Raw genomic sequence first — 20,919 nt, forward strand, 5'->3', positions numbered from 1 at the left:
CGCCGTTGAGTGCAAACGGCCCACCCTACGATTATAACCGCACGCGAGATTACAGCGACGTATCACCGCTACATTCGCCCTCAATGCATCGCGAGAATCGCAGGTAGACTTTTTTGGTCGACAGCGAGAATATGGTGTGGTTGTTGAAGATCAAACAGGTACAGCTGTCAGACGCGTTTCCAGCTAGTGGAGTTTAGAGTTTCGCATAGGTATCCTGCAATTTTGCTTTTTTAATTCCGAGACTCGTTACTTGATACAGTGAGATTGGTTCTGCGCCGGCAACATCGTTGGTTTTCGGCGGTTATTTTGGGGTGGGTTTCACTTCTTTTCATTTGCTGGGGGCTGTGCTGGTTGTGGTTTAACTATCGTGAAGGTCCCGTCCCCACCTGCCATTCTTACCTGCGCATTCGTTCTTTACCTACACACTCATTCTACAACTCACCTACATTCTTTCGATCGCAACTTTCCAATCCAAATAACATACGTACAGTCTTTTCTCTGTTCATCGCACAACATGCCGGCACTAAAGTTCTCACACCGCGCTGAGCCCATCAACGCCGAACAACGCATGATCGGTCCCATTCCTTTACCATGGTTCATTCCCATGTGTGTCTTTGCGCCTTTCTTCCTCTCGTTCATTTGTTGGGTTTTCTATCAACAAACGGTGACGCGGTACAAGAACAAGAAGCTTCTCGCAGCACAACAGGAGCAAGAGCGCTTAGCTGCTAAAGAGGTGGAGACGCAGATGCAGCAGTTCATTGGGTCGAGCGTTAACAACGCGAATATGCGCGCGCCACCAAGAGCACTGAGGCATCCTGCTTACAGATGATTGTGATCTGGAAGGATTCAACACGAGTATCGTGGAGATGGTCGCAGGATGACAGGCATGATCACGTGCCGTCCATCCGTTTCGGCTCGGAGAGACCAGCAGTAAGTAGTCCACAGTATTATCACAATTCGCAACATTGTCAACTTACGACAGTCTACCAGAACTCTCTAACAGCTATTGTGAAAGCATCATGTCTCACGATCATTCACACCACATCGCCACTCGTTCTACAAAAGATCTTCCATATCTGCTTACTACCTTCCATCACCAAGCTCCATCTACATCATCGCATTTCACGATAGTCTCGAAGCCGGACTTCCAACTCACATCCCGAATTCAACAAACCAACATAACACCATGGCCCCATTAAACGTCCCCAGCGCCATCGCGCCACTAGCCACCTCCACGTACTCACCCCCCACCATGCCGCTTGTCACTCAGCTCTCTGCGCTGGCCACCATCGTCACCCCGACGACTCCCTACACACCCATGGCCTCTCCATCCTCCATCTCAGACATCCTCCACGAGATCTCCAAAGCAGATGCCGCTGCTGAGCCTACGTCTACTCTGGACCTCAAAGTGAAGTCCAGCAGCTCTGGCGCTGAAGGCGGTTTGTCGACTATAGCTGTAGTCGGCATTATCGGCGGTATTCTTGTGGGCATGCTCATATTGGGGTTCATTGTTGTGAAAATGTGCCACCATTAAGTGCGGATGATGATGGGTTAGTTGTGTCACATAGGGAAGTGCAGCGATGAGGAGGTAGATGTGACGGGTGTTTCTTGGTTGTTTGATGATGGGATGGGTCTATTTAGTTAGATGTTGGATAGATGAGAAGACGATTTCATGCCTTTATTATTTCCTGCTCTTGTGCTATGTTTGCGTCAAATGTATCTTGTTTGTAAAGAATAGGATTTGTGGTGTCTCCCCTAGCGGCACGCAGAATGAACGTACCTCGCGCCCGCTGCCCGTGTACCTCAGCGGCTACCTTCTACGTCGCTGTCTCCCAGGCGTTTCTTCAGCTGCGCTCCAACCTTCCATTTCGATATCCAGGTCGTCCAGCTCGGCCGCCAAGTCTTGTCGCGGCTTCTTCGCCTTTCTGACTGGTTCATCGCCGGGAGTGTCGGAGTCAGATAGAAAGCTATCTCTTCGTCGCTTTATGTTGCGACTAACGGAACGCATAGATCGCTCTTTCTGGTGATGTTTCTGGCTAGATGGTGGAGACGACGTTGAAGATGCTGAGTAAGGTGAGTAAATGGGTCTGAATGTGAAGCATACCTAGGTAGTGACTTACCGCTATCTTCGTCATCCGAGTCGACGATGAAACGTCGCTTTCGTTGCGAGATTGGTGACTTTGAACTACTCGTACAATTTAAGGACCGTTGTTCGAACGTGTTGCCACTCGGGAGACCACGTTCCTTTGCCAGTGCGTTCCTATGTGTATTCGTCAGATATCGTGTCTAGTCACTCCCATGCCTTCGACTTACTGCACAGCAAATTCCACCATTTCGTATTCTACCTCCGGGCTGGGCTCTCCATCACTCAAATCTACGATCGCTGGTATGCGAACTCCACCCGCTTTGCGATTGACGAGATCGAGTTGCGCCGCTGCAACCCGGAAAGCGGCATTGAATGGGCGGCACCGTTTCTTTGGAAGACGTTTTGGTTTCGTGTACGAGAATTGGGGGCAGTCGACTGCCATGTCGGGACTTTGAGATGGGAAAGATGATAGGGTAGAGGATGGAGATATGGTGGATGGGAAGGATGGTGTACTGCCAATCTCACTTCGAAGACCCAGGTGACTGAGAGCGCGCTGCCAAAGGTGAGAGAACATGGCGTTTATCTATGTTGTTTGCGCTAAAGATGATTTTGCTGTTTGTTGTCTTACCTGTGAGACTCCAATGTCTCAGCGCCCGTTGAAAGGTGACAGCAAGAGCGAGCAGGCATTGAATGGAGCAATCACAGGACAAGGCGCTCATGCCACAAAGTACGAATGGACATCACGTAGCTAGCAGATGGCTGCAGCTCTGTACACTTTGTACGACGCTGCGCGGAATCGTGTATGCATTGACAGAATATTGCAGCAACCCGAAATCGACCTGTCATTTCTTCCACATACACCAAACGCCGGGTATCAATACCGCTCAATCTACCTGTCGCTAAGTACAATCGAACCACTCTTTACATCCTTCAAACTCTAGCCCTTTTCCTCATCAGTCTGGCGGTGTATGCAAAGCGCGGCTGCATGTCTATATCCAGATCTAATGGGTCCTCGCTGTCAAACATCTCAACGTCTCTGTCTGCACGTCTACTGCGTACCTCAACACCGAGAAACTCATCAGAGCCATTAGAGATATCAGAATTGAGATCGTAATGAACAGTATTATCGGGGACGACGAACTCGCGGTCGCTGCTGGTCTCTCTGGCGTGCGTAGGGTTCATTGAAGACGACTTCGTTCGTTTGGCGCTCGTATTTGAGCAGTGTTTTGCACTTGAATTTGCGCTCTTGGAAGGCTTTGCATGATGGTGTAGACTCTTTGACTTTGTAGCTTTGCTTTTCGGCTTGGAATGTGGTCTCGATGCGATTGTAGCGGCTGACTCAGGCTGAGGTTCATCGTCGTCCCACTCAAAAGCGGGATCGTTGGGGTCTATCTTGACCATGACCTCTTCGCCGTCTGCATCCAAGCCTGGTTGATGCCGTGCCGGTGGTGCTTCACTCATCCTGATGGCTTGTTTCTTCGCCAACGGTAGATCGCCTTCGCTGTCCATGATGAGGTGATAGAGATCCACAATGGGTAGCGCGGGTGCTACAGCCATTAGCTGAGCGACCTTACTTCTCAGACCGAAGTCGTCGATATCCATAAGACTCATGTTGATAGTCCCAGGCTTGCTCTCTTTCCGGCTTTCATTGAGTGCGTGAGGTTGGCGTGTGCGTCGCGTGGCAGGCTTACGGATCGGTGCTGCTTCTCCACCGCCATCAGAATCTCGTTGTAGTGTTTCTTGGGGTACAGCATGCGATCCATCCTTTGCGGGCCCGCTAGATGTTGGCGAGGAGCGTCGTAGGACGAAGCCTATGGGTGCATGCAACGTATTCGGTAATGCGCGCGGGCTCTCACTCGTGCCATCGTAGCGGAAACCTCGTAGGTTGGGCTCGGCGAGTGAGACATGCGTTCGACGAGGGTCAAAACTACCGATGTTAGCGTTGAACAGGCGTATTGTGAGCGCGATTTGTCTTGACTTACCGCTGGGGAGTGCTTGTCGGCGCGTCATCATCGCTATCGAGCGTGATTGGCAAGTCCTGGGATGCGCCCACTCGGAATCCGGGACTAAACTTGGAGCCAGCTTTGGGGAGCTTGCGCACCGAAATTTGAGGTTTTCGCCTCGCTCGACCGCGTCTCTCTTTGCCTGTTGCTGGACCCATATTGATTTTCTTGATGTTGCGCTGGAACCCCATATTATCCTCCTTCTGACGAGGGTAATTAGGCTTACTTTGTCGAATGGTTTGACGGGGGTTGGGCGTACGGCCGAGAGAGGGCAGAGACTGGTGCGGATCAAACGGATTGAGCCTCGAAATCTCCAGCAGCGTTGCAGTGCGGTATTGCGGCAGTCCACATCGCACTGGCGTATCTTTCCTCCCTCTCAAGATATCCTGATACTGGCTGCTAAGACCATAAGGCAACAATATAGGAAAACAGGTATCCATGGCAAAAAGTGATTCGAAATGGCAAGAGTGAGTCGGGTATATTGGAGGTGAAGGAGAGGTCTAGCGAACGGTCCGGGACCGGAGGCAGATTGGTCAAGCAGGCGGTATCCTTGCGCAAAGAAGTGAAAGAGGAGAGACGATTGCCATCGTGTGCCGGGCGCTGAGAGGAAGCTTGTTGGTGGGGTAGGCCTACGACGAGGAAGGCACAACCTGATCAGCCATGCGGACGACAGCTTTCAACCGCTGATGTGTGGCCGTCGCGGTAAGAGATCCAGCAGTAGTCTCTGCCCTATAGCTTGCATCGAAAATCTTGCAATTATGGCATCTCCAATGACATCCGCAATGTGCACACCCAAGGTCATTGTCAACGCTGTTGTCGCCGTGGCACTCACAACACTGCCATCGCCAACACGGACGAGCGTCTGCCATCGTCACGCTTGATCGAGGTGCGGGTTCAAATAATGAAGGAAGATGAGACACAAGACACGATAGTAAACAATACCTCACATGTTATCGAGCTGAAGATCCGGTGAGGAGCCCCGCCATGCCACCTGCCACCCATTGGACGCAGCGCAACTTTGCGCGCTCATGCTTCTCAGTATGATACCAGTCACGAAATTAAGCTTAATGGCAGAGAGCAAGGCAATACAGAAGAATGCAACAAGAACAGAACCCCAGCATGGAAGTGCGTGGTACGACCGTGAGACGCTAAATGACGATGCAGCGCATATCCAAGAGAAACCCCGCCCATCGGATGGAGACTTAACCTTGGAACTCATGGGTAGGATGGGCTTAGCTGGATTGACTGTAACACTGCAGACAGTCTTTCGGGGCATGACCCCATATGTAGTATCAAGGCAAGCATATCGAGAGAGCTGAAGTGTCTGGCACTGATGATCGGTCGCGCCCAGAAGTGGTGGGCATGATGTGGGTGGGACGGGCGCTGAGTCAGCCCGGGAGCAAGCGCCGGCCTCGGCTCACACGAGGAAGCTACCGTACCGCGCGCCCCCAGGGCCGCGCCCGCTGATGTTCATAGCACTCCATCATCGCATCTCTTTGCGCATCAACCTTAACTCCATCACGCGTTTGATTTGTGCTATGTCGTAGGGCGTACACACACCCCCAGTCTCAACAACCGTCAACAAGCGACGCCGTGGCAATAGGCTGTACCCACCGCGGAGACAATACGAGCAGCCACAATACTGCAGTCATGCTACACCATATATCCTGCAGCTATACCATGTCCAGCAGTACCACAAATGACGCGATCTTACCTAGACCGGTGATGGTATTTGGACCGGGATGATGAGACGGTACTCAGCAGCCAATCAAGCACGCGACGTGTGGTGAGGCACGGCTGAGATCTGGGGGCCAAAACGGAAATCCTGTTCTTAGGATTTCGGAGGTAATAGCTTTAATAGCGCCTCTGCGACAACAAAGTGGGCGCGTGCCCAGCCCAAAGTCTACGGTATACTTACTCCGAAGTTGACCTCGATCTTTTGCAGAAGAGACAAACACTCCCAGACTTAGCGACAGACCTGCTGGCCCCCGTGAGGCTATAGCTTCGCTGCTTCTAGAAACCCTCGAAGTATTCTTGTGGGCACTGAAACATGAGGTTTGGGCGTGGGCGGGATAGTCCTGAACCTACAGATCCGGTCTTCGACGAGGACCAAGATCTCAGCGAAGTCTGGCCACAGGTCGTGCGGCAGTATGAGGACACCACCAAGAAAAAGCTAGATAGTACTACTACCTTCAAGAGCTTCCAGCTGCAGATTGATGCAGACATCAAAGAGTCAACGACGAAAAGCCACCAACATGCTCGAACTGTTCTCAACAATGTCGGTACCTGTCTCGAGAAGTTTGGGAGCATTGTCGCACAAGGGGCAAGTGTAATCTTCGGACCAACTGCTCAATGCTGGAATGCGATAAGCTTCGTGATTCAAGCAGCACGCGGCATCAACGATATGATGGACGGGTTCGTCACTCTAATGGAACGCTCATCCGCCTTCTTGCGACGTCTTGTGTACTTTCTGGAACAAGAGGCCGGCAAAGATGGAGCCTATTTGCCGCGCCCTCTTCGTAGGCCAGCATACGAGATTCTATCACAGTTTCTGGGTGTGCTTCGTTCTTCCTACAAGCTAGCTACCAGCACAAGAGAGCGAATGAAGTCGATGGCCGGAATCATTCTCTTCAACTCGAACGATGCGGTCGCAGAGTCACTCCAGCTCATGGAAAATCATATTCAGGAGTTCACCAGAGCCGAGGCTGATGTCATACTAGTAGGAGTTCGAGGGCTTGCGAAGCATCTCGTCAAATCTGACGAGGAAAGAGCCCGCCACCAGAGTGAAATACTTGAATACCTCCAAGCCACATACAAAGTCGGTGATCAGGTTCTGAGCGTCACTCAGCAGATGAAGACTACTCTGGACGGTCGAGCTAATAAAGACCAACAGAAAGAGAATTTGGTCAAGATAGCGAACAGTTTGGGACTGAAGAAGCCTGGGGACTGGGAGACTTGGACCAAGCGGCACAGTGAGCTCTGCAAAACGCATGTGGAAGGGACAGGAGAATGGCTCAGTCAAGACGAGCCTGCATTCAGCCACTGGGCTGATCTGGAACAGCACGAAAAGAAGGTCCTCTTCCTGAAGGCCGACTCAGGTTTCGGCAAAACACATCTTTTCAACCACGTTGTTTCTCATCTCGAAAAGAAATGTCGGGCTGCACGCGGACCTAATCAGGCTTTTATCGCTTACTATTACTACGGAGATGAAAAAGACGACTCCCTCGAACGGTGTATTGGGTCCATCATATACCAGTTTGCAGCTGCAGATGTCGGATATGCTCAAACTGTAGCAGACGAGTGCACGCGACTCGCAAGCATTGCGCGAGCTGAGGATCGATGCCATAATCTTGTTTCGGGATTACAGCGCGCCATGAAAGGGACTTATTTCATATGCATGGACGGTTTCGATAGTCCTGGCCAGCTGGACAGTGTAGAGGTGATGATGTTAACTATCGCCGGCCAAGCTGCGTCTTCAGCCAAGTCTAACGGGGTTTCCCTACGTCTCTTCGTGTCCGGAAACGACGATGCGCTTTCTGAGATCTCGCAACGAGTTAAAGATGTCGACACCATTCTTCTCGGAAAACGCAGAGTCTCTGCCCAATCCATGGAACGAGCGGGCAACAATGCAAATATAGCCTCAGACTCGCTGCCGAACGCAAGCGATCTGAGAGCTGTCACAAGCGCCAGGATCGAGGAGGTTTGCAAAACTAAACCTGGTCTGAAGGCTCTTCTTAGCGACGCGAACATCGAGCTTTTGCTTGAAGGCATACGCGGAAACTACAGAAACTTGGAGGCCAAGTTGACGGAGATCAACGCTTGCGACACTAAAGGAAAAGTTCAGGAGGTCATCAACAACACAAGTGCCGACATGAACGCCGTACAGAGAAACAGAATCAAGACGCTGGACGCTCTTCTGACTTCACGTCAGGCTCAGGTGCTCAATTCTCTTCTTGTGTGGATTGCAGGCTGTACCTACCCACCAAAGATCAAGCTTCTCGAGAGCGTTCTTTTCTTCACCTTCAAGGAGGACTTCCTCCTCACAGATCAAATTGCTACTACCTACTCGCCTGTGCTCACGATTGACAAGGAGGGCAGGGTGGAATTCAAGGACGGCCTTAGGGATATTTTGTCCGTGGATACTTCCTCGGGAGCCGAATCTGCGATCGCTCAGTTACATGCTGAAGCGATCACTACTGCCGAAGTCGAGCTTTGTCGCCGGTTCATACGAAAAGCTTGTGATGCAACAGATTACGCCAGGTTTAGGTTCGATGATTTCTTCCAGGCCATGGCACAAAAGGTACATATTCACCTCGATGACGACAACACTGTGAACGTTACCATGATCAGCTTGTGCATCGATGTTCTGTTCGACAGTCGGAAGGACGGAAGCCTCGAAGCAATGCGCGACCATGCTTCATTGTGGTTTTATGAGTATCTTAAGGCCTTGGTCAAGACGCTCGATGATTTTGAGCCACAACGAAAGTTTATGACTGGGATCGGAGGCAAGCTGGTTGACTTGTTCTGCGACCCCAAGATGATCGATATGTGGTTCTCCAAGAAGAATTTGTCGTGGTTGAAATACGATTACCTGTATTCTGAAGAGAACCTCGACGCTATCTTGGCGTTGCTGAAGAATTCGCAAGTGGCCAAAGGCTATGCAAAGGATGCAGAGAAGAGTGAGTGGGTAAAGTCCATCATTTCAGATGCCGCGAGCAAATACTCCGTTCTCGAGCGCATCGCAGCGCGGCTGGCGACCCACTGGTTTAGCTGTTCGACTGGAACAACAGACAAGGATTACCTTTGGATCTCATGGGGTATTGTAGCCAAGGTGAGTTCTTCCTGACAATTCTGAAAGGTTATTTGACACCGATAAACAGCTATCCAAGCCAGACAGACCTTTTGAAGAATGGAACCCGCCTTCGAACGCAGAGATCGACGAGTACATTGGTTGGGTGAAGAAGCACAAGCAAATCGAAATCGACAACTCCACCTGGGATTACCGCGTAGGCGCTACGTATCTCGTCTTTGAGCATTACAAGGAAGCTGTTATTGCGTTGGAGAAAGCGAAGCAACACCCTCGGTCAAACTGGGGACTCTTCTTCGGTCTAGCAAAGGCCCATGAGAATGAAAAGAACTATCGTGCAGCCCTCGGTTACATGCAGGATTTCAGGTCGCTCGGCGAAGGGTCACTGGAGACGGATGATGCGTACAAGGAGGCCTACTGGGACCTGCTCAGGACGGAAGGAAACTGCTTTAGGAAGTGTTGCGACTACGACCTGGCTATCAGATCCTTCCAGGAGCTTTTGAGCCAGGATATCGAAGAAACGTCTGATATGAATTGGCTCTGCTTATACGCTCTTTCAGGTATCTTCAAGACCTGGACCGACACAAAGCGCTTTCAATCTATCATCGAATACATTCGCAATTGGAAGGATGCAACAGCCAACAACCGTGGCCCAACATACTGGTTACGCAGAGCAGCATACGAAGATGACGTCCATGCATGCATCATTGCGGCTGCAAAACATGTCGGAGCTGTGGAAGAAGTCATCTCTCTGTACCAGGAGGCTATAGACTACAAGTCGCCAGACCCTTCTACTGGAGAGGAACCGGGGGTAGATAGTTCTGCCGAAGCAACAGGACAGCTGCAGCACTTCCAGGCTGTCCTCAGATTCCACGGAAGTACGTCCCAAGATGATCAGTACCGGAGTATACAACACTGGGAAGGGATTGTCCTGCAATCAGACGAGAATCCAACGTTGTTTATGCCAGCATGGAACGCGGCCCGGAAGTTGGCCCCGATTCTTCTTGACAAGGGAGTTGCTGAGCTTGCAGCAGCTCCCTCGAGCGCTTGCGAAGACTACACCAGCCGATTGAAGAAGCTTGTCAACCTAAATACAACGATTATCCGTAATCTTCGTCAAGGAGCTTCCGACCCTCGCCTTTGTTTAGCAAGGCTATACTGCCTCAAACAAGACAATAAGTCAGCTGCTGCGCAAGCGCAGGCTCGGCTTTGCAGTGTCTTCGACAAGTGGCCTGAAGCTCCTGATGATGATTCACTCTCTCTTCGTTTCTCGAACCTCGCTCAGACGTTGACTGTCCTCGACAAAGATGCGGATGCTGTTGCAGCATGGCAAGCAATCGGGCCATATGAACCTACCAACGCTACGGAGGCGAAATCAAACGCACCGGGTACTGAAGAGCCCGCACAGCCAAGCTGTGAGCCATCCCACAAGGATGATGTGCCAGCGACGTCCGAGAACAGTCCGGAAACCATACCAGCCACATCTCCATCATCTACAACTACCACTAAGGCGTACCTCTCAGGATATGGCTGCGGTGCAGACTGCGGGACGCAATGGGAGAACATGCTAACTGACTGTTGGGTATGCAAGCACTGCCTTTACTTCCAGCTTTGTCGTAACTGTTACAAGAAACTTCAAGAGGACGATCTAAACCCTTTGATCTGTAACAAGGATCACAAGATGCTCTATTTGCCGCCATTCGACTGGGAGGCATGGCGTAGTATTCCAGCAGACATGATGACTGTGGACAAGCAGCTAGTATCTCGTAAAGACTGGGTAGACAAGATTCGTAAGGGGTACAATGTGCAACAGGCAGAGATCGATCTCATCAAGATAGAGAAGGCGAGGGAACTGAAGGCTGCCAGTGTACTTGCCGTACAATGGCGCAATAGGTTACAGAGAATTAGGGCCAACAGACCGTCGGCAGCGCCTGCACTTCGTCGGGTCGGGACTGTCGCAAAGGGCATTGATGCAACCCACGTAACAAAGCAGCACGACATCTAGATGAGAGTAGGATGGGCGTTCAGCGATGTGTCGATCGAGATTCATTGTAGTTCAAGGTCAGTTCACATCATAGCTATGAATACATGCTAGTTATTGGACACAGCACACGCGCTCGTCTCCCTTCTTTTGCTTGTGTTGCTCCAACTTCCCACGACCTCCTTGTGCCTCCCAACCCTCCACCCACTCTATGAAGCTTGGATGGTCAAATTTTCTCGCCTCGGCGAGTGCAGCATCCGGATCCGCGCCTCGGTCGAGTAGAAACCATGTCAGCTCGCATGCATCTGTATATGGTCTGCCGACGCCAACGATGTATTCTAGTGGCGTCCCCATTTCCCCTTGCAACCATTTTGTGTCGCGCGGAAAGTCCAGCTTGTTCACATCCAAGCCCACGGTGTCAACTAGATGGCGCACCATCGCCATACGTTGGACATAACGCGCCCTGCTCCGCCGTTGCCATTCCTCGTCTTTTTCGGGGTCGTCCGTCCCCTCGTGACCCAACGCCGCCATGAGCACCGCCCTATGCAGTGTACAGGGTCCCAAGGGAGCCCTTTCGGATCGCAAGAACTCAAACATTGCGATGTCACCCGTCTCCGCAACCTTCTGCAGTATGGGCCTCTTGTATGGTGGTTCCCCAGGCGTGGCAAGTTTTGCGCCATGCTTTAGGCACCATGCAAGCTTCTCGCGGTCATGGATACAAGACCACATAAAGGGGCTCTGCCAAGATCGAGGTTCTCCTGCCCAGTTTATGTCCCAGCCATGAGCGAGCAGGAACTTGAGAGTGGAAATTTCAACCTCTTTGCCAGAAACGTCGATGTGCTTAATGCTAACGCCGTGTTTGATCAGATAGTGAAGAGCTGGTATCGAGTTCTTCTTTATGGCAATGCCTACGGCTCGTTCATCGTCGCGTCCCTTCGCATTGCCTTGGGCGTTGGTCCTGACCTGCTCGAATAGCTCTAGTTCGTGCTTGTGCATCGCGGTATCAAAAAGAGTCTTCACATCCTCTGCCTGATGCATCGTGGGCTTGCGTGTTAAGCAATGTTAGGCTCGTATACTCTTTATTACTGCTGGCGTCTATTTAGCTGCTGACCTAGATTGATAAGGTGGCGGGTACAAAAAATGGGCAAAAAAGAACATGTGCTGGCAAAAACATACAACAGCGGGGAAGGTGTCCAAGTCTGGTATAGCACTCTAACAGTATCAAAAAGGTCGTAGAATAAGATTGAATGCAACATATCCTCGACCTGGGAAAGCTCGTGCCGAGCCGCGAGGCTCGGCACCCGAGGATTACCCGGCGAGGTAGCTCTGCTTATAGAAATCAGGTAACGACCAGGAATATACACGCGGATACCACACGTTGTGCTCCATGCTGTAATGAGATCAATTCTTCAAGCTGTTATGTCATCTTATCAAGCCACCCGTAGATGCGCTTTAACCGTAACTCCGTCGCTGAAGATGCAATGCAGGTATTCCTCTCCTTCTCATACGTCGCGTCCGACAAATGTTTCTGCTCCTATCCTTGGACGATCCCACATTTAGTCCTTAGGAAGCATGTCCTGCTCACTGCCATCCCTGGGCACGTAGTTGATACCCGCGCTCTCTACCGCGCCAATCACGTCTTCCGGGAGGATGCCCTCGACCTGGGTCGCGTAGACGCCCGGGACGTAGCCCTCCAGACGCTGATATCTGGCAACCCAGCTCCTTGATGTATCCGCGACAGTGATCAGGCCTTCGAAAACCTGTGATGTGCAGTCGTTGATCTGCTCGGGGTTGCCAGCGAGCTCGATGATCTCTTCGCAGTTGGGGCAGCCCTGGGTGAGGAACTGGTTCTGGGTTCGGACAATGGAGCAGACCATGCAGGCGCGCATGTTGCGCTGCTGGCCTGGCGGTATGTGCGCACCGCCCTGGATCATGTTCTGTGCCATCTCGGATTTCTCGACGTTGGGACGAGGGTTCGCGGGCGGCTGCTGACCTGGCTGATGGCGGGTTTTGAGTGTGACAACGGGGCGCTCAGTACGACCAGGGAGATTGGCGTCTAGGGAAGAGTTGTCGCGACCTCGACCTGCAGCGCGCGGACGTGTAGGAGGATTCTGAGGAGGAGGATGGGGCTGCTGTAGAAGCTGTTGATGGTGAAGCTGAGTCTGGTTTTCGAAGATGGATGTAGGCGACCCGAAATACTCGATGGGAGGACGGAGATCGTTGTCGAAGCTGACAGGAAACAGAGCGTCCGCAAGTGCCCTACTTTGTTCCACGGTTCCGGAAGCTTGGCGAGGCTGTCGGCGCTCTGGCTCTCGACCTGACTCGGACGCCGCTTTAGAGAGGTTTAGTCGCTCACGCGAGGCTACGGGATCGACATTCTCCAACTCGTGCGCAAAGTATGGCTCCTCGTTTGCCCTGCTATTTCCTCGGGGGCGTGTAGTAGCGCGAGGTGGGGTGACATCAGGCTCGACTTCGTCGCCGTCAGAGTCGACGGTGATGTAGCGATCTTTAGGTGTCTTGACCGTTGCCCTACCCTTGCGCGCCATGATGTCTAGTCGGAGCCGAGGTCTCTGGTTGGTTGGGCGTTGGTGGAGGCGTTTAGCGGCAAGGCCAGGCGATGGCGGGACAGACTCGTTTGATAACTTTCGGCGGGCAGTGCGGGCGACAGGTCACCTTCATTTTGTTGCCGTACGTCACTGGTTTGCTATTCAAATCTCTTAACGCGCAGGGACGCAGCTTCCCTCCCGTCAACCAACAGGTGCACCAGCCCGTCGCGCCTTCTGCAACTACACCCGCTGCCCGCGTGCCTCGCATAACCCAGCTTGTCCCGCACTGCGTCGATACATCATGGGTGCCCCGACCGACGAAGCCACCAAGCTCAAGGACCAGGGCAACAATGCCTTCAGGAACCAGGAATGGGACAATGCCCTTGAGTTCTACACCAAAGCGATAGAGGCATACAACGCAGAGCCCTCGTTCTACACCAACCGCGCCCAAGTACACAGCCCACCTGCGCCTCGCGAGCATGTACTAATCTATCCTCCAGACATACATCAAACTCGAACAGTATGGATACGCTATACAAGACGCCGACACGGCGATTGAATTGGACCCAAACAACGTCAAGGTACTATTGTCGCAAACTCATATCGTCATCATGACGCTCATCGCAGCACCAGGCATACTACCGCCGCGCCTCAGCGAATACCGCCATCCTCAAGCACCGTGAAGCGCTCCGCGACTGGAAGCTCGTCGTCAAGAAAGCCCCCAACGATGCCAACGCAAAGCTGCGCATGGCCGAGTGCGACAAGGTTGTCAAGCGAGACGCCTTCCTCAAAGCGATCGAGGTCGAAGATGCGCCGTCGGCCGCAGAGGGCCTAGACTTGGAACATATGGCCGTAGACCCCTCATACGATGGCGCAAAGCTGGGAGACAAGATGACACTGGAGTTTGTCGAAGACATGATTGAGCGATTCAAGAACGGAAAGAAGCTGGCCAAGAAGTACGTCTACCAGATCATCATCGCAGTCATGGACATTGTCAAGAAGGAGCCCACCATGGTCGAGCACGATGTCGAAGACGGAAAAGAGATTACTGTCTGCGGTGATACTCACGGTGGGTATTACCAAGGAAGTGTGGATTGACTGCGTACTGACAAGCCTAGGTCAATTCTTCGATCTCATGAACATCTTCAACCTCGCCGGCAAGCCCTCCGAAAAGAACGCGTTCCTCTTCAACGGCGACTTCGTCGACCGAGGCTCTTGGTCCACCGAGATCGCCCTGCTGCTTTACGCCTACAAGTGGCTATACCCTGATAGCTTCTTCCTGAACCGCGGAAACCACGAGACGGACGACATGAACAGGATGTACGGTTTCGAGGGTGAATGCAGGGCGAAATACACCGAGCGGGTCTTTAAGCTGTTCTCGGAGTCCTTCTCCGCGCTTCCTCTGGCCACCCTCATCGGCAAGAAGTACTTTGTGCTTCACGGTGGTCTGTTCTCCGACGACAAGGTCACGCTAGACGACGTGCGAAAGCTCGACCGATTCAAGCAGCGTCAACCTGGACAGTCTGGGCTCATGATGGAGATGCTTTGGACCGACCCGCAAACGAACCCAGGCCGTGGACCCAGCAAGCGCGGTGTCGGTCTGCAATTCGGACCCGACATCACCAAGCGCTTCTGCGAGAACAACGGTCTCGAGGCTATCATTCGATCGCACGAAGTGCGCATGGAGGGTTACGAAGTCGAGCACGACGGACGTTGTATCACCGTCTTCTCGGCGCCCAACTACTGTGACAGCACCCACAACAAGGGCGCATTCATCAAGATCGGCCCAGAATACAAGCTCAAATTCACCCAGTTCGACGCTGTTGCGCATCCGAACATCAAGCCCATGGCATACGCGTCAAGCGGCATGGCCGGCATGATCTAATGAAATTGAAGTAAGTTGGTTCAGTCATTGTTCGCAGCGATGCATACTTGGGTGTTCTTCGGCGCATCAGCATACTCGGAATTGGTTGGGGCTGTGTTTGATCTTTCAGGATTGATTGGGAAGGAGCGCTGCTATACGAATGTATTATAGAGCCTAGACGAAGGCACAATTCCGATGTCGATGTACACGAAAAGCATCGAGCAGAAATCTAAGAGCAGAGCATTACCTCCTGCGCGTCTGACACGCTATCTCGGGTAGCGCGTGGTAGATGCGTTGCCCCTCACACGCGGCCCCACGTGTTGCATCTCAATGCGGCTAAGTCTGTTGACAAACATGGGTCGTCCTCGCCTTCCATCTCATCGCGTCCGCCAACCTGCTAACAAAGCGCCCTTTACGCCTGATCTCGCCGTAGATCTACGACACCGGCACCTTATCGCATCCCTCATTGTTTCTACATCAGCAATGTGAAGCCCAATCCACTTGCGCAATCACCATGTCGCCGTATCAACAAATCTTCTCCACCAACGCCGTCCTAAGCGTCTGGCGCAATCTTCGCAATACCAAGGATAACAACGATCTTCTCCTCGCATTTCAGTACCACCAAGATGATGCTCGCGGCCAGAAGAGCAAGAAGTATGCAAAGGGCGGCGTTGTGGATAGTTCGCAAGAGGTCGCAGATGGAAAAGCGATAGACGTCGGTGGCAAGAGCATTGGCTTCGTTGTGCCATGGCGGGCCATGCAGGCTCAGAGACGCGAACTGAAGGAAAAGGAAAAAGAGCTCGCTGAAGCACTAGTGGCATTGGCTGGAGAGGTTGCGTTTACGGGTATGTGCCTAGCGATACATGGTGTTTGGAGTCTGATGAAGTATGCACGAATACTGACTGTTCACGATAGATCTCTCTTCCACACTACAGTCTTCGCTCACGCAAAACCCTCTCATTCAGATTCGTCACCTTGCCGCTGGTCTGTCCCGTCAGATGTCGAGGATCGAGATACAAATGGCCGACAATGCTCCTTTCGCAAACGGAAAGAATCTATACACTGGTGGGGAGATAGCGCAAAGGTTCCTCCCGCCGATACAAACACTCTTCCAACAGCGGCCCGTACCCCAGCGCATGATCTTCGAACTGCTCATGGAGTTGAAAGACCTTATTTACATGGGTATGGCAGGCTGTGAGAAGGAGGTCTTGGAGTGGGAGGTGGATGGCGCTGCTATCGGAGCGTTGGAGGAGCTGGATGACGCGATGGTCAGAGCAGTCACACCAACAGTACCAGCCATCGAACCGGAGCAACGAAAAGAGGTTGAGACTGGGCCCAGGCGTATATTGAGGCGCAAAGCTTCGAGCCTCATCTCCAACTCTGTTGTAGTGCAACAGCCCGTATCATTCCTCCTTGCCGCGCCAGAAGAACTCCTTTACAGTCTCGAATCGCTCGAAACAACCGCGCTCGCGCTTAGACACCTCCCACTCCCTATACCCGATCTCTGCGCACACGCCATTATAACTCTCCGTCGTCTCACACCCCGGCAAACTCTCACAGATTTCTCACAGCAGAAGAAACGAAGGAATGGCCGGTGTGCAGAGTTCGCGCGTTGTATGAGGTGGGCTGGTACGCAGTGGCGGCAAAACGGCGGCTGTAGAAGAGGTTGCTTGAACGAAGACGAAGATCCTGAAAACCTTCCTAGCTGGCATAGGAGTAGTCGCTGGTTCGACGAGAAGGGCAGTGGGACGTTTATGGTCGGTGGAGGAAGGGCGACGCCGAAAGACGACGGATTTGGAGTCATCAAGATGACGCCTTCGTAGGCTGCCCGCGGTGGGATTCGGAGACCCTTTCGGAACTGGCGTTATGGATGTACATGTACGATGGGATGGATTTGGATGATACTCGGCGCAACGATACCCTTTTTGATTTCTTGGTATATATAGGGTAGGAGAACCGCTTCTGTGAATACACTGATGAAGCCTTCGGAACGGACTAGAGGCATTGCTTCGTCTATATATGGCGAGAGAGAGTGCACAGTCACTAACACGGACAGGAATGTAATGTACTACGTAGTCATGTTTGAGATATCTCGATCTCTTTGTACCTTTGCCTCCTCAGGTCGCACGAGACCCGCTCTTCTTTAGTTCACGATAACGTTGAAGACCCTGTTAGGAGTCAATCGGCTGTGGGTCACTAAAGACTCAATGCTTGAGTTGGTGTCCGCCTCTCAGATCAGATTCGGGCGTCTCTAGTGCTGTATACGGTCACTTGGGGGTCTGGTGAGTCGTAGACTCACACGTACACATAAACTCACATGCTAAGATCGTCTTGAGTCGAAGCGCGAGGGAACAGTCACTGTGTAACGTTTGTCGAGTATAAAAGGCGGATGTCTGGCACAATATCTTGCTTCTTACACTACATCTCTACCCAAGCATCGATATCAAACGAGCAGCAACCAAATTTTCCCGAAGTCTTCTACCACAAATCCAACCCACTGCCATTCAGCAAGTCAAAATGACTACAGGCATTCCCATAGACGATCCCTTCTACCAAGCCCCTCCACCCATCGTAGATGTCGAATACGGAAAGCCCTTCTACTTTACAAATCCCGCGCAAGGTCTCGAAATCACAGATCCCTTAGTAGGAAAAGGAGTCCGAGAAAGTGGCATCAATGGCCCAAAAGTCCTTCAGGACTCTACCACCAAAAAGACATATCTCTGGTAGAACAGCCAAGACCCCGTGGAAGAGACCAGCTATCAGACGTTTGTCGACACCCGGGAGAGAGACAGCTGGAAGAGATACACCGTTGTGTGGCGATGGATCAGGTGCGGACCGAGGCTATGCGGGAACGTCAAAAATCCAGAGGATTTGACGTGCCCATGTGGATGGAGACTGCTTATAGACGCTAAGCCGCCTGGGTGGAAAGAGGGGGACGGGTTGAAGGCGGAGACGGAGGGATGGAAGAATGATGTTAATCCCTTCGCTATGGACTACAAAGGAGATGCCGTTGGCGACTGGGATTTCGACACGTTGAACGGTGTTTTGTGGAGGAAGCAAATTTCCAGTGGCAAGGAGGAACAGGTGAAGTACAGTCAGGTACCGGTTAAGGGTGGTTGGATCGGTCGGTGGCCAGGTTTTCAGTAGTCTGGACTTTCGGTAGAGTGCTTGTTTGGTGGCACATAGATTAAATCTTTTTCTTGGGGAAATAGATTGGTCGATGTCTTCTCTAATGCTGTATTTGATGTCTTCAAGCTGGTTATCGGTGTCTCAACTGCAAATTGATGTAAAAGCCCATATGGCTTGAAGCGGATGATTGTATGAGTATTCCGCTTACAGCTTCCTCCTCTTCCCAGAGCCTTGCTCTTCTTCCGGGTTGGTCGATTCTTCTCTCGATTCGTATGCGCTGTCATGGGTTTTCGACATTGATGAGCTACTGTCGGACTTTTTGTGCGTTCCTAGATATGATCCCATGGCTGTTTGACGAACCGTCTGCATCATGGAGCTAGATTTAAAGTCCTCTGGGTGGGCGGCGGTTATCCATCGAAAACCCGGGTTGGTCGGTTCTTCTCTCGGTTCTTCCCTCGGTTCATAGGGTTTCGACTTTGATGAACTACTGTTGGACGTTGTGTGCGTTCCCAGATATGACCCCATGGCTGCTCGACGGATGGTCGACCTCATGGAGCTAGATTTAAAGTCATCGGGGTGGGTGGCGATTGCCCATTGAAGATCTGGGTTGTTCGTCGGGGGTTTATCAAAACTTCGTGGTTGTATGTCTGGATTACAAAATGTCAGTTCTTTGTGTTCACGGAGACTCTATTGACTACCCACGAAGCGAGACATTTAGAGGACCGGAAAAGACGTACCTTCACAGTTTGAGAGCGAGGAGAATGAATTTGATGTAGAGCCTGAGTCTTTTGCGAGGCGTGTTCTGCTCGGTTTTCCGTGTGGTCTTGAAACGCCATATACGCATTTTACGTTGGAGCGGCTGCAGCGTTCACAAACTGGATGCTCTTTGCTGCACTTCACTTTAGATGCAGTACAGGGGTCGCAAGAAGACCGGAGCTTCAGATTCGGATCCCTTTTATTGGGTGGTTGAGCGTACAGTGGGGTGGCAAGTGGGGTGTCATTCCTGGGTGGACGTCGACCCACTAACCTAGAACCAGGCGCCGCATAATGAGAGGACTCTGCCTGTGTTCTAGTGTCTTTATTTTATCAGTACAGTGAAACAGTGACGATTGCACAGCATGTTGGGTAAACACACGAACCTTCAAGATCAGGATCATTTTTCGACCATTGAGTTCCTGATTCCTCGAACACCTGAGTTGCCGGTACGATATATACAACCTCTTTGGTCGCAGAGCTCATAAAGACATGACCATGAGGTTGCTCGGTCACGGCGTCTAAGACCGCAACACCACAATCGCCCCATTGCAAGTGTGAGTCCAGGATGGTTTGGTAGACCTTTTGGAAAGTCAAACTGCCTGGGAGCCGCACATAAGTTGCATCATGGAAAATTCGTCCAGTGATAAGGCCTCGCGAAGAATGTGCCACAACCTTGGTCACCTCAGATTCTACGGCTGCTTTTCCCTTTTGAATCTTACTTGGCATTTTGGGTTTGAGCTCGTGCACTGCAGCGGCGACGCTCGAGTGCAAGATAGCGATGACTGCCCAGTCCAAATCTGGAGAATACTTCATCATGTTGCCCAAATGCTCGAGGTTTGCCACATCTGGTAAACTTTGATCACTGGAAACCGAATGCACCTCAGAGTAACCAGTTGGCGGAGGTGATGAGGACGTTGAATCGGGAGGCAGTGATTCAGGTTGTTCGTTGGGACTCTCTTCCAATGAGCTCATACTCGCGCGTGATGTTGCGGCCAAACAATCGTCTTCAATCTCATCCTCAGTTCCACTTCCAAGGTCAAAACTGTTGTCGCTTGCGATCGGTGTAGCGGGCGGTGACGATGTGTCGCTGTGGAACACATGTGCGACGGAAAGATAAACAATTATTTCTCCGTGAAAAACAGCATTGGCTGTGGCTCTCCGCAAAACATTATCGGCTTGCTTGACGAAGATGGGCATTCCGATGGCCGTCACAGGGTGGGAGGGGTCGAAGTATACCTCAAACTCCGGATGAGGTCCATTCAGTCTTTGGACTTTTTTACCTCCCCCTGCAGGTTGTATCAGAATTCCAACTCCGGGTCGTCTCACAAGATGTCCAGTTCGAAATCCTGGGAGTTTAACCAAGAGTCCGCCTTCGTCCACAGTCTTCTTAGCCATCTTGCGCGGTTCTTTCTCCTCGCAAAAGAACATGATGGTAGGTATCGCTGATTCCCCTGACCGACCTATCATGTATAGATGAAAAGTTACGATGCTAGAGTATCGCTCCGTAAATACTGAGTTGAGCTGTTCCACAATTTCAGGCACAACGATGCTGAACTGCTTCCTGGCTGGTCCTGCAGCATGCCACCAGTGTCTACCGTGGAAGATGCCGATCTCGGTTCCGATACATGCACAGACGTTCGGATAGGGTTCTGTCGCGGATTTCCAGAACTTGGCTCGGCTAAGGTATCGTTCGCCCATGATGGCCTCACACCGTGCACGTGTGCCAACGAGCCTACGACATTGGCTT

At 51.8% G+C, this 20,919-nt stretch overlaps 7 protein-coding genes across 7 annotated transcripts; 4 read left to right on the top strand and 3 right to left on the bottom strand.

The window, feature by feature from the left end:
- Positions 1–1,252: 1,252 nt before the first annotated feature.
- J4E78_009889 (uncharacterized protein) lies at positions 1,253–2,072 on the top strand (the record flags this gene model as incomplete). The annotated part of the gene is made up of 2 exons (XM_049370474.1): positions 1,253–1,439; positions 2,050–2,072. The coding sequence occupies 2 exons, from the start codon at positions 1,253–1,255 to the stop codon at positions 2,070–2,072; spliced, it is 210 nt and encodes a 69-aa protein (XP_049217820.1).
- A 1,003-nt stretch (positions 2,073–3,075) lies between these two features.
- J4E78_009890 (uncharacterized protein) lies at positions 3,076–4,247 on the bottom strand (the record flags this gene model as incomplete). Its single annotated transcript, XM_049370475.1, has 3 exons — positions 3,076–3,087; positions 3,146–4,013; positions 4,069–4,247. 3 exons carry the CDS (start codon positions 4,245–4,247, stop codon positions 3,076–3,078), a joined length of 1,059 nt encoding a protein of 352 aa, XP_049217821.1.
- A 1,892-nt stretch (positions 4,248–6,139) lies between these two features.
- J4E78_009891 (uncharacterized protein) lies at positions 6,140–10,901 on the top strand (the record flags this gene model as incomplete). Its single annotated transcript, XM_049370476.1, has 2 exons — positions 6,140–8,920; positions 8,970–10,901. The coding sequence occupies 2 exons, from the start codon at positions 6,140–6,142 to the stop codon at positions 10,899–10,901; spliced, it is 4,713 nt and encodes a 1,570-aa protein (XP_049217822.1).
- Positions 10,902–10,991: 90 nt separating this feature from the next.
- On the bottom strand, positions 10,992–11,915 carry J4E78_009892 (uncharacterized protein; the record flags this gene model as incomplete). The annotated part of the gene is made up of 1 exon (XM_049370477.1): positions 10,992–11,915. The coding sequence occupies one exon, from the start codon at positions 11,913–11,915 to the stop codon at positions 10,992–10,994; it is 924 nt and encodes a 307-aa protein (XP_049217823.1).
- A 518-nt stretch (positions 11,916–12,433) lies between these two features.
- On the bottom strand, positions 12,434–13,423 carry J4E78_009893 (uncharacterized protein; the record flags this gene model as incomplete). The annotated part of the gene is made up of 1 exon (XM_049370478.1): positions 12,434–13,423. The coding sequence occupies one exon, from the start codon at positions 13,421–13,423 to the stop codon at positions 12,434–12,436; it is 990 nt and encodes a 329-aa protein (XP_049217824.1).
- Positions 13,424–13,724: 301 nt separating this feature from the next.
- J4E78_009894 (uncharacterized protein) lies at positions 13,725–15,308 on the top strand (the record flags this gene model as incomplete). The annotated part of the gene is made up of 4 exons (XM_049370479.1): positions 13,725–13,874; positions 13,924–14,004; positions 14,057–14,492; positions 14,542–15,308. 4 exons carry the CDS (start codon positions 13,725–13,727, stop codon positions 15,306–15,308), a joined length of 1,434 nt encoding a protein of 477 aa, XP_049217825.1.
- A 493-nt stretch (positions 15,309–15,801) lies between these two features.
- J4E78_009895 (uncharacterized protein) lies at positions 15,802–17,110 on the top strand (the record flags this gene model as incomplete). The annotated part of the gene is made up of 2 exons (XM_049370480.1): positions 15,802–16,132; positions 16,203–17,110. 2 exons carry the CDS (start codon positions 15,802–15,804, stop codon positions 17,108–17,110), a joined length of 1,239 nt encoding a protein of 412 aa, XP_049217826.1.
- Positions 17,111–20,919: the final 3,809 nt, after the last annotated feature.

The sequence above is a fragment of the Alternaria triticimaculans genome (genome assembly GCF_023758025.1).
Source record: "Alternaria triticimaculans strain BMP 0046 chromosome Unknown scaffold_24, whole genome shotgun sequence".
Classification (NCBI taxonomy): Eukaryota; Fungi; Ascomycota; class Dothideomycetes; order Pleosporales; family Pleosporaceae; genus Alternaria; species Alternaria triticimaculans.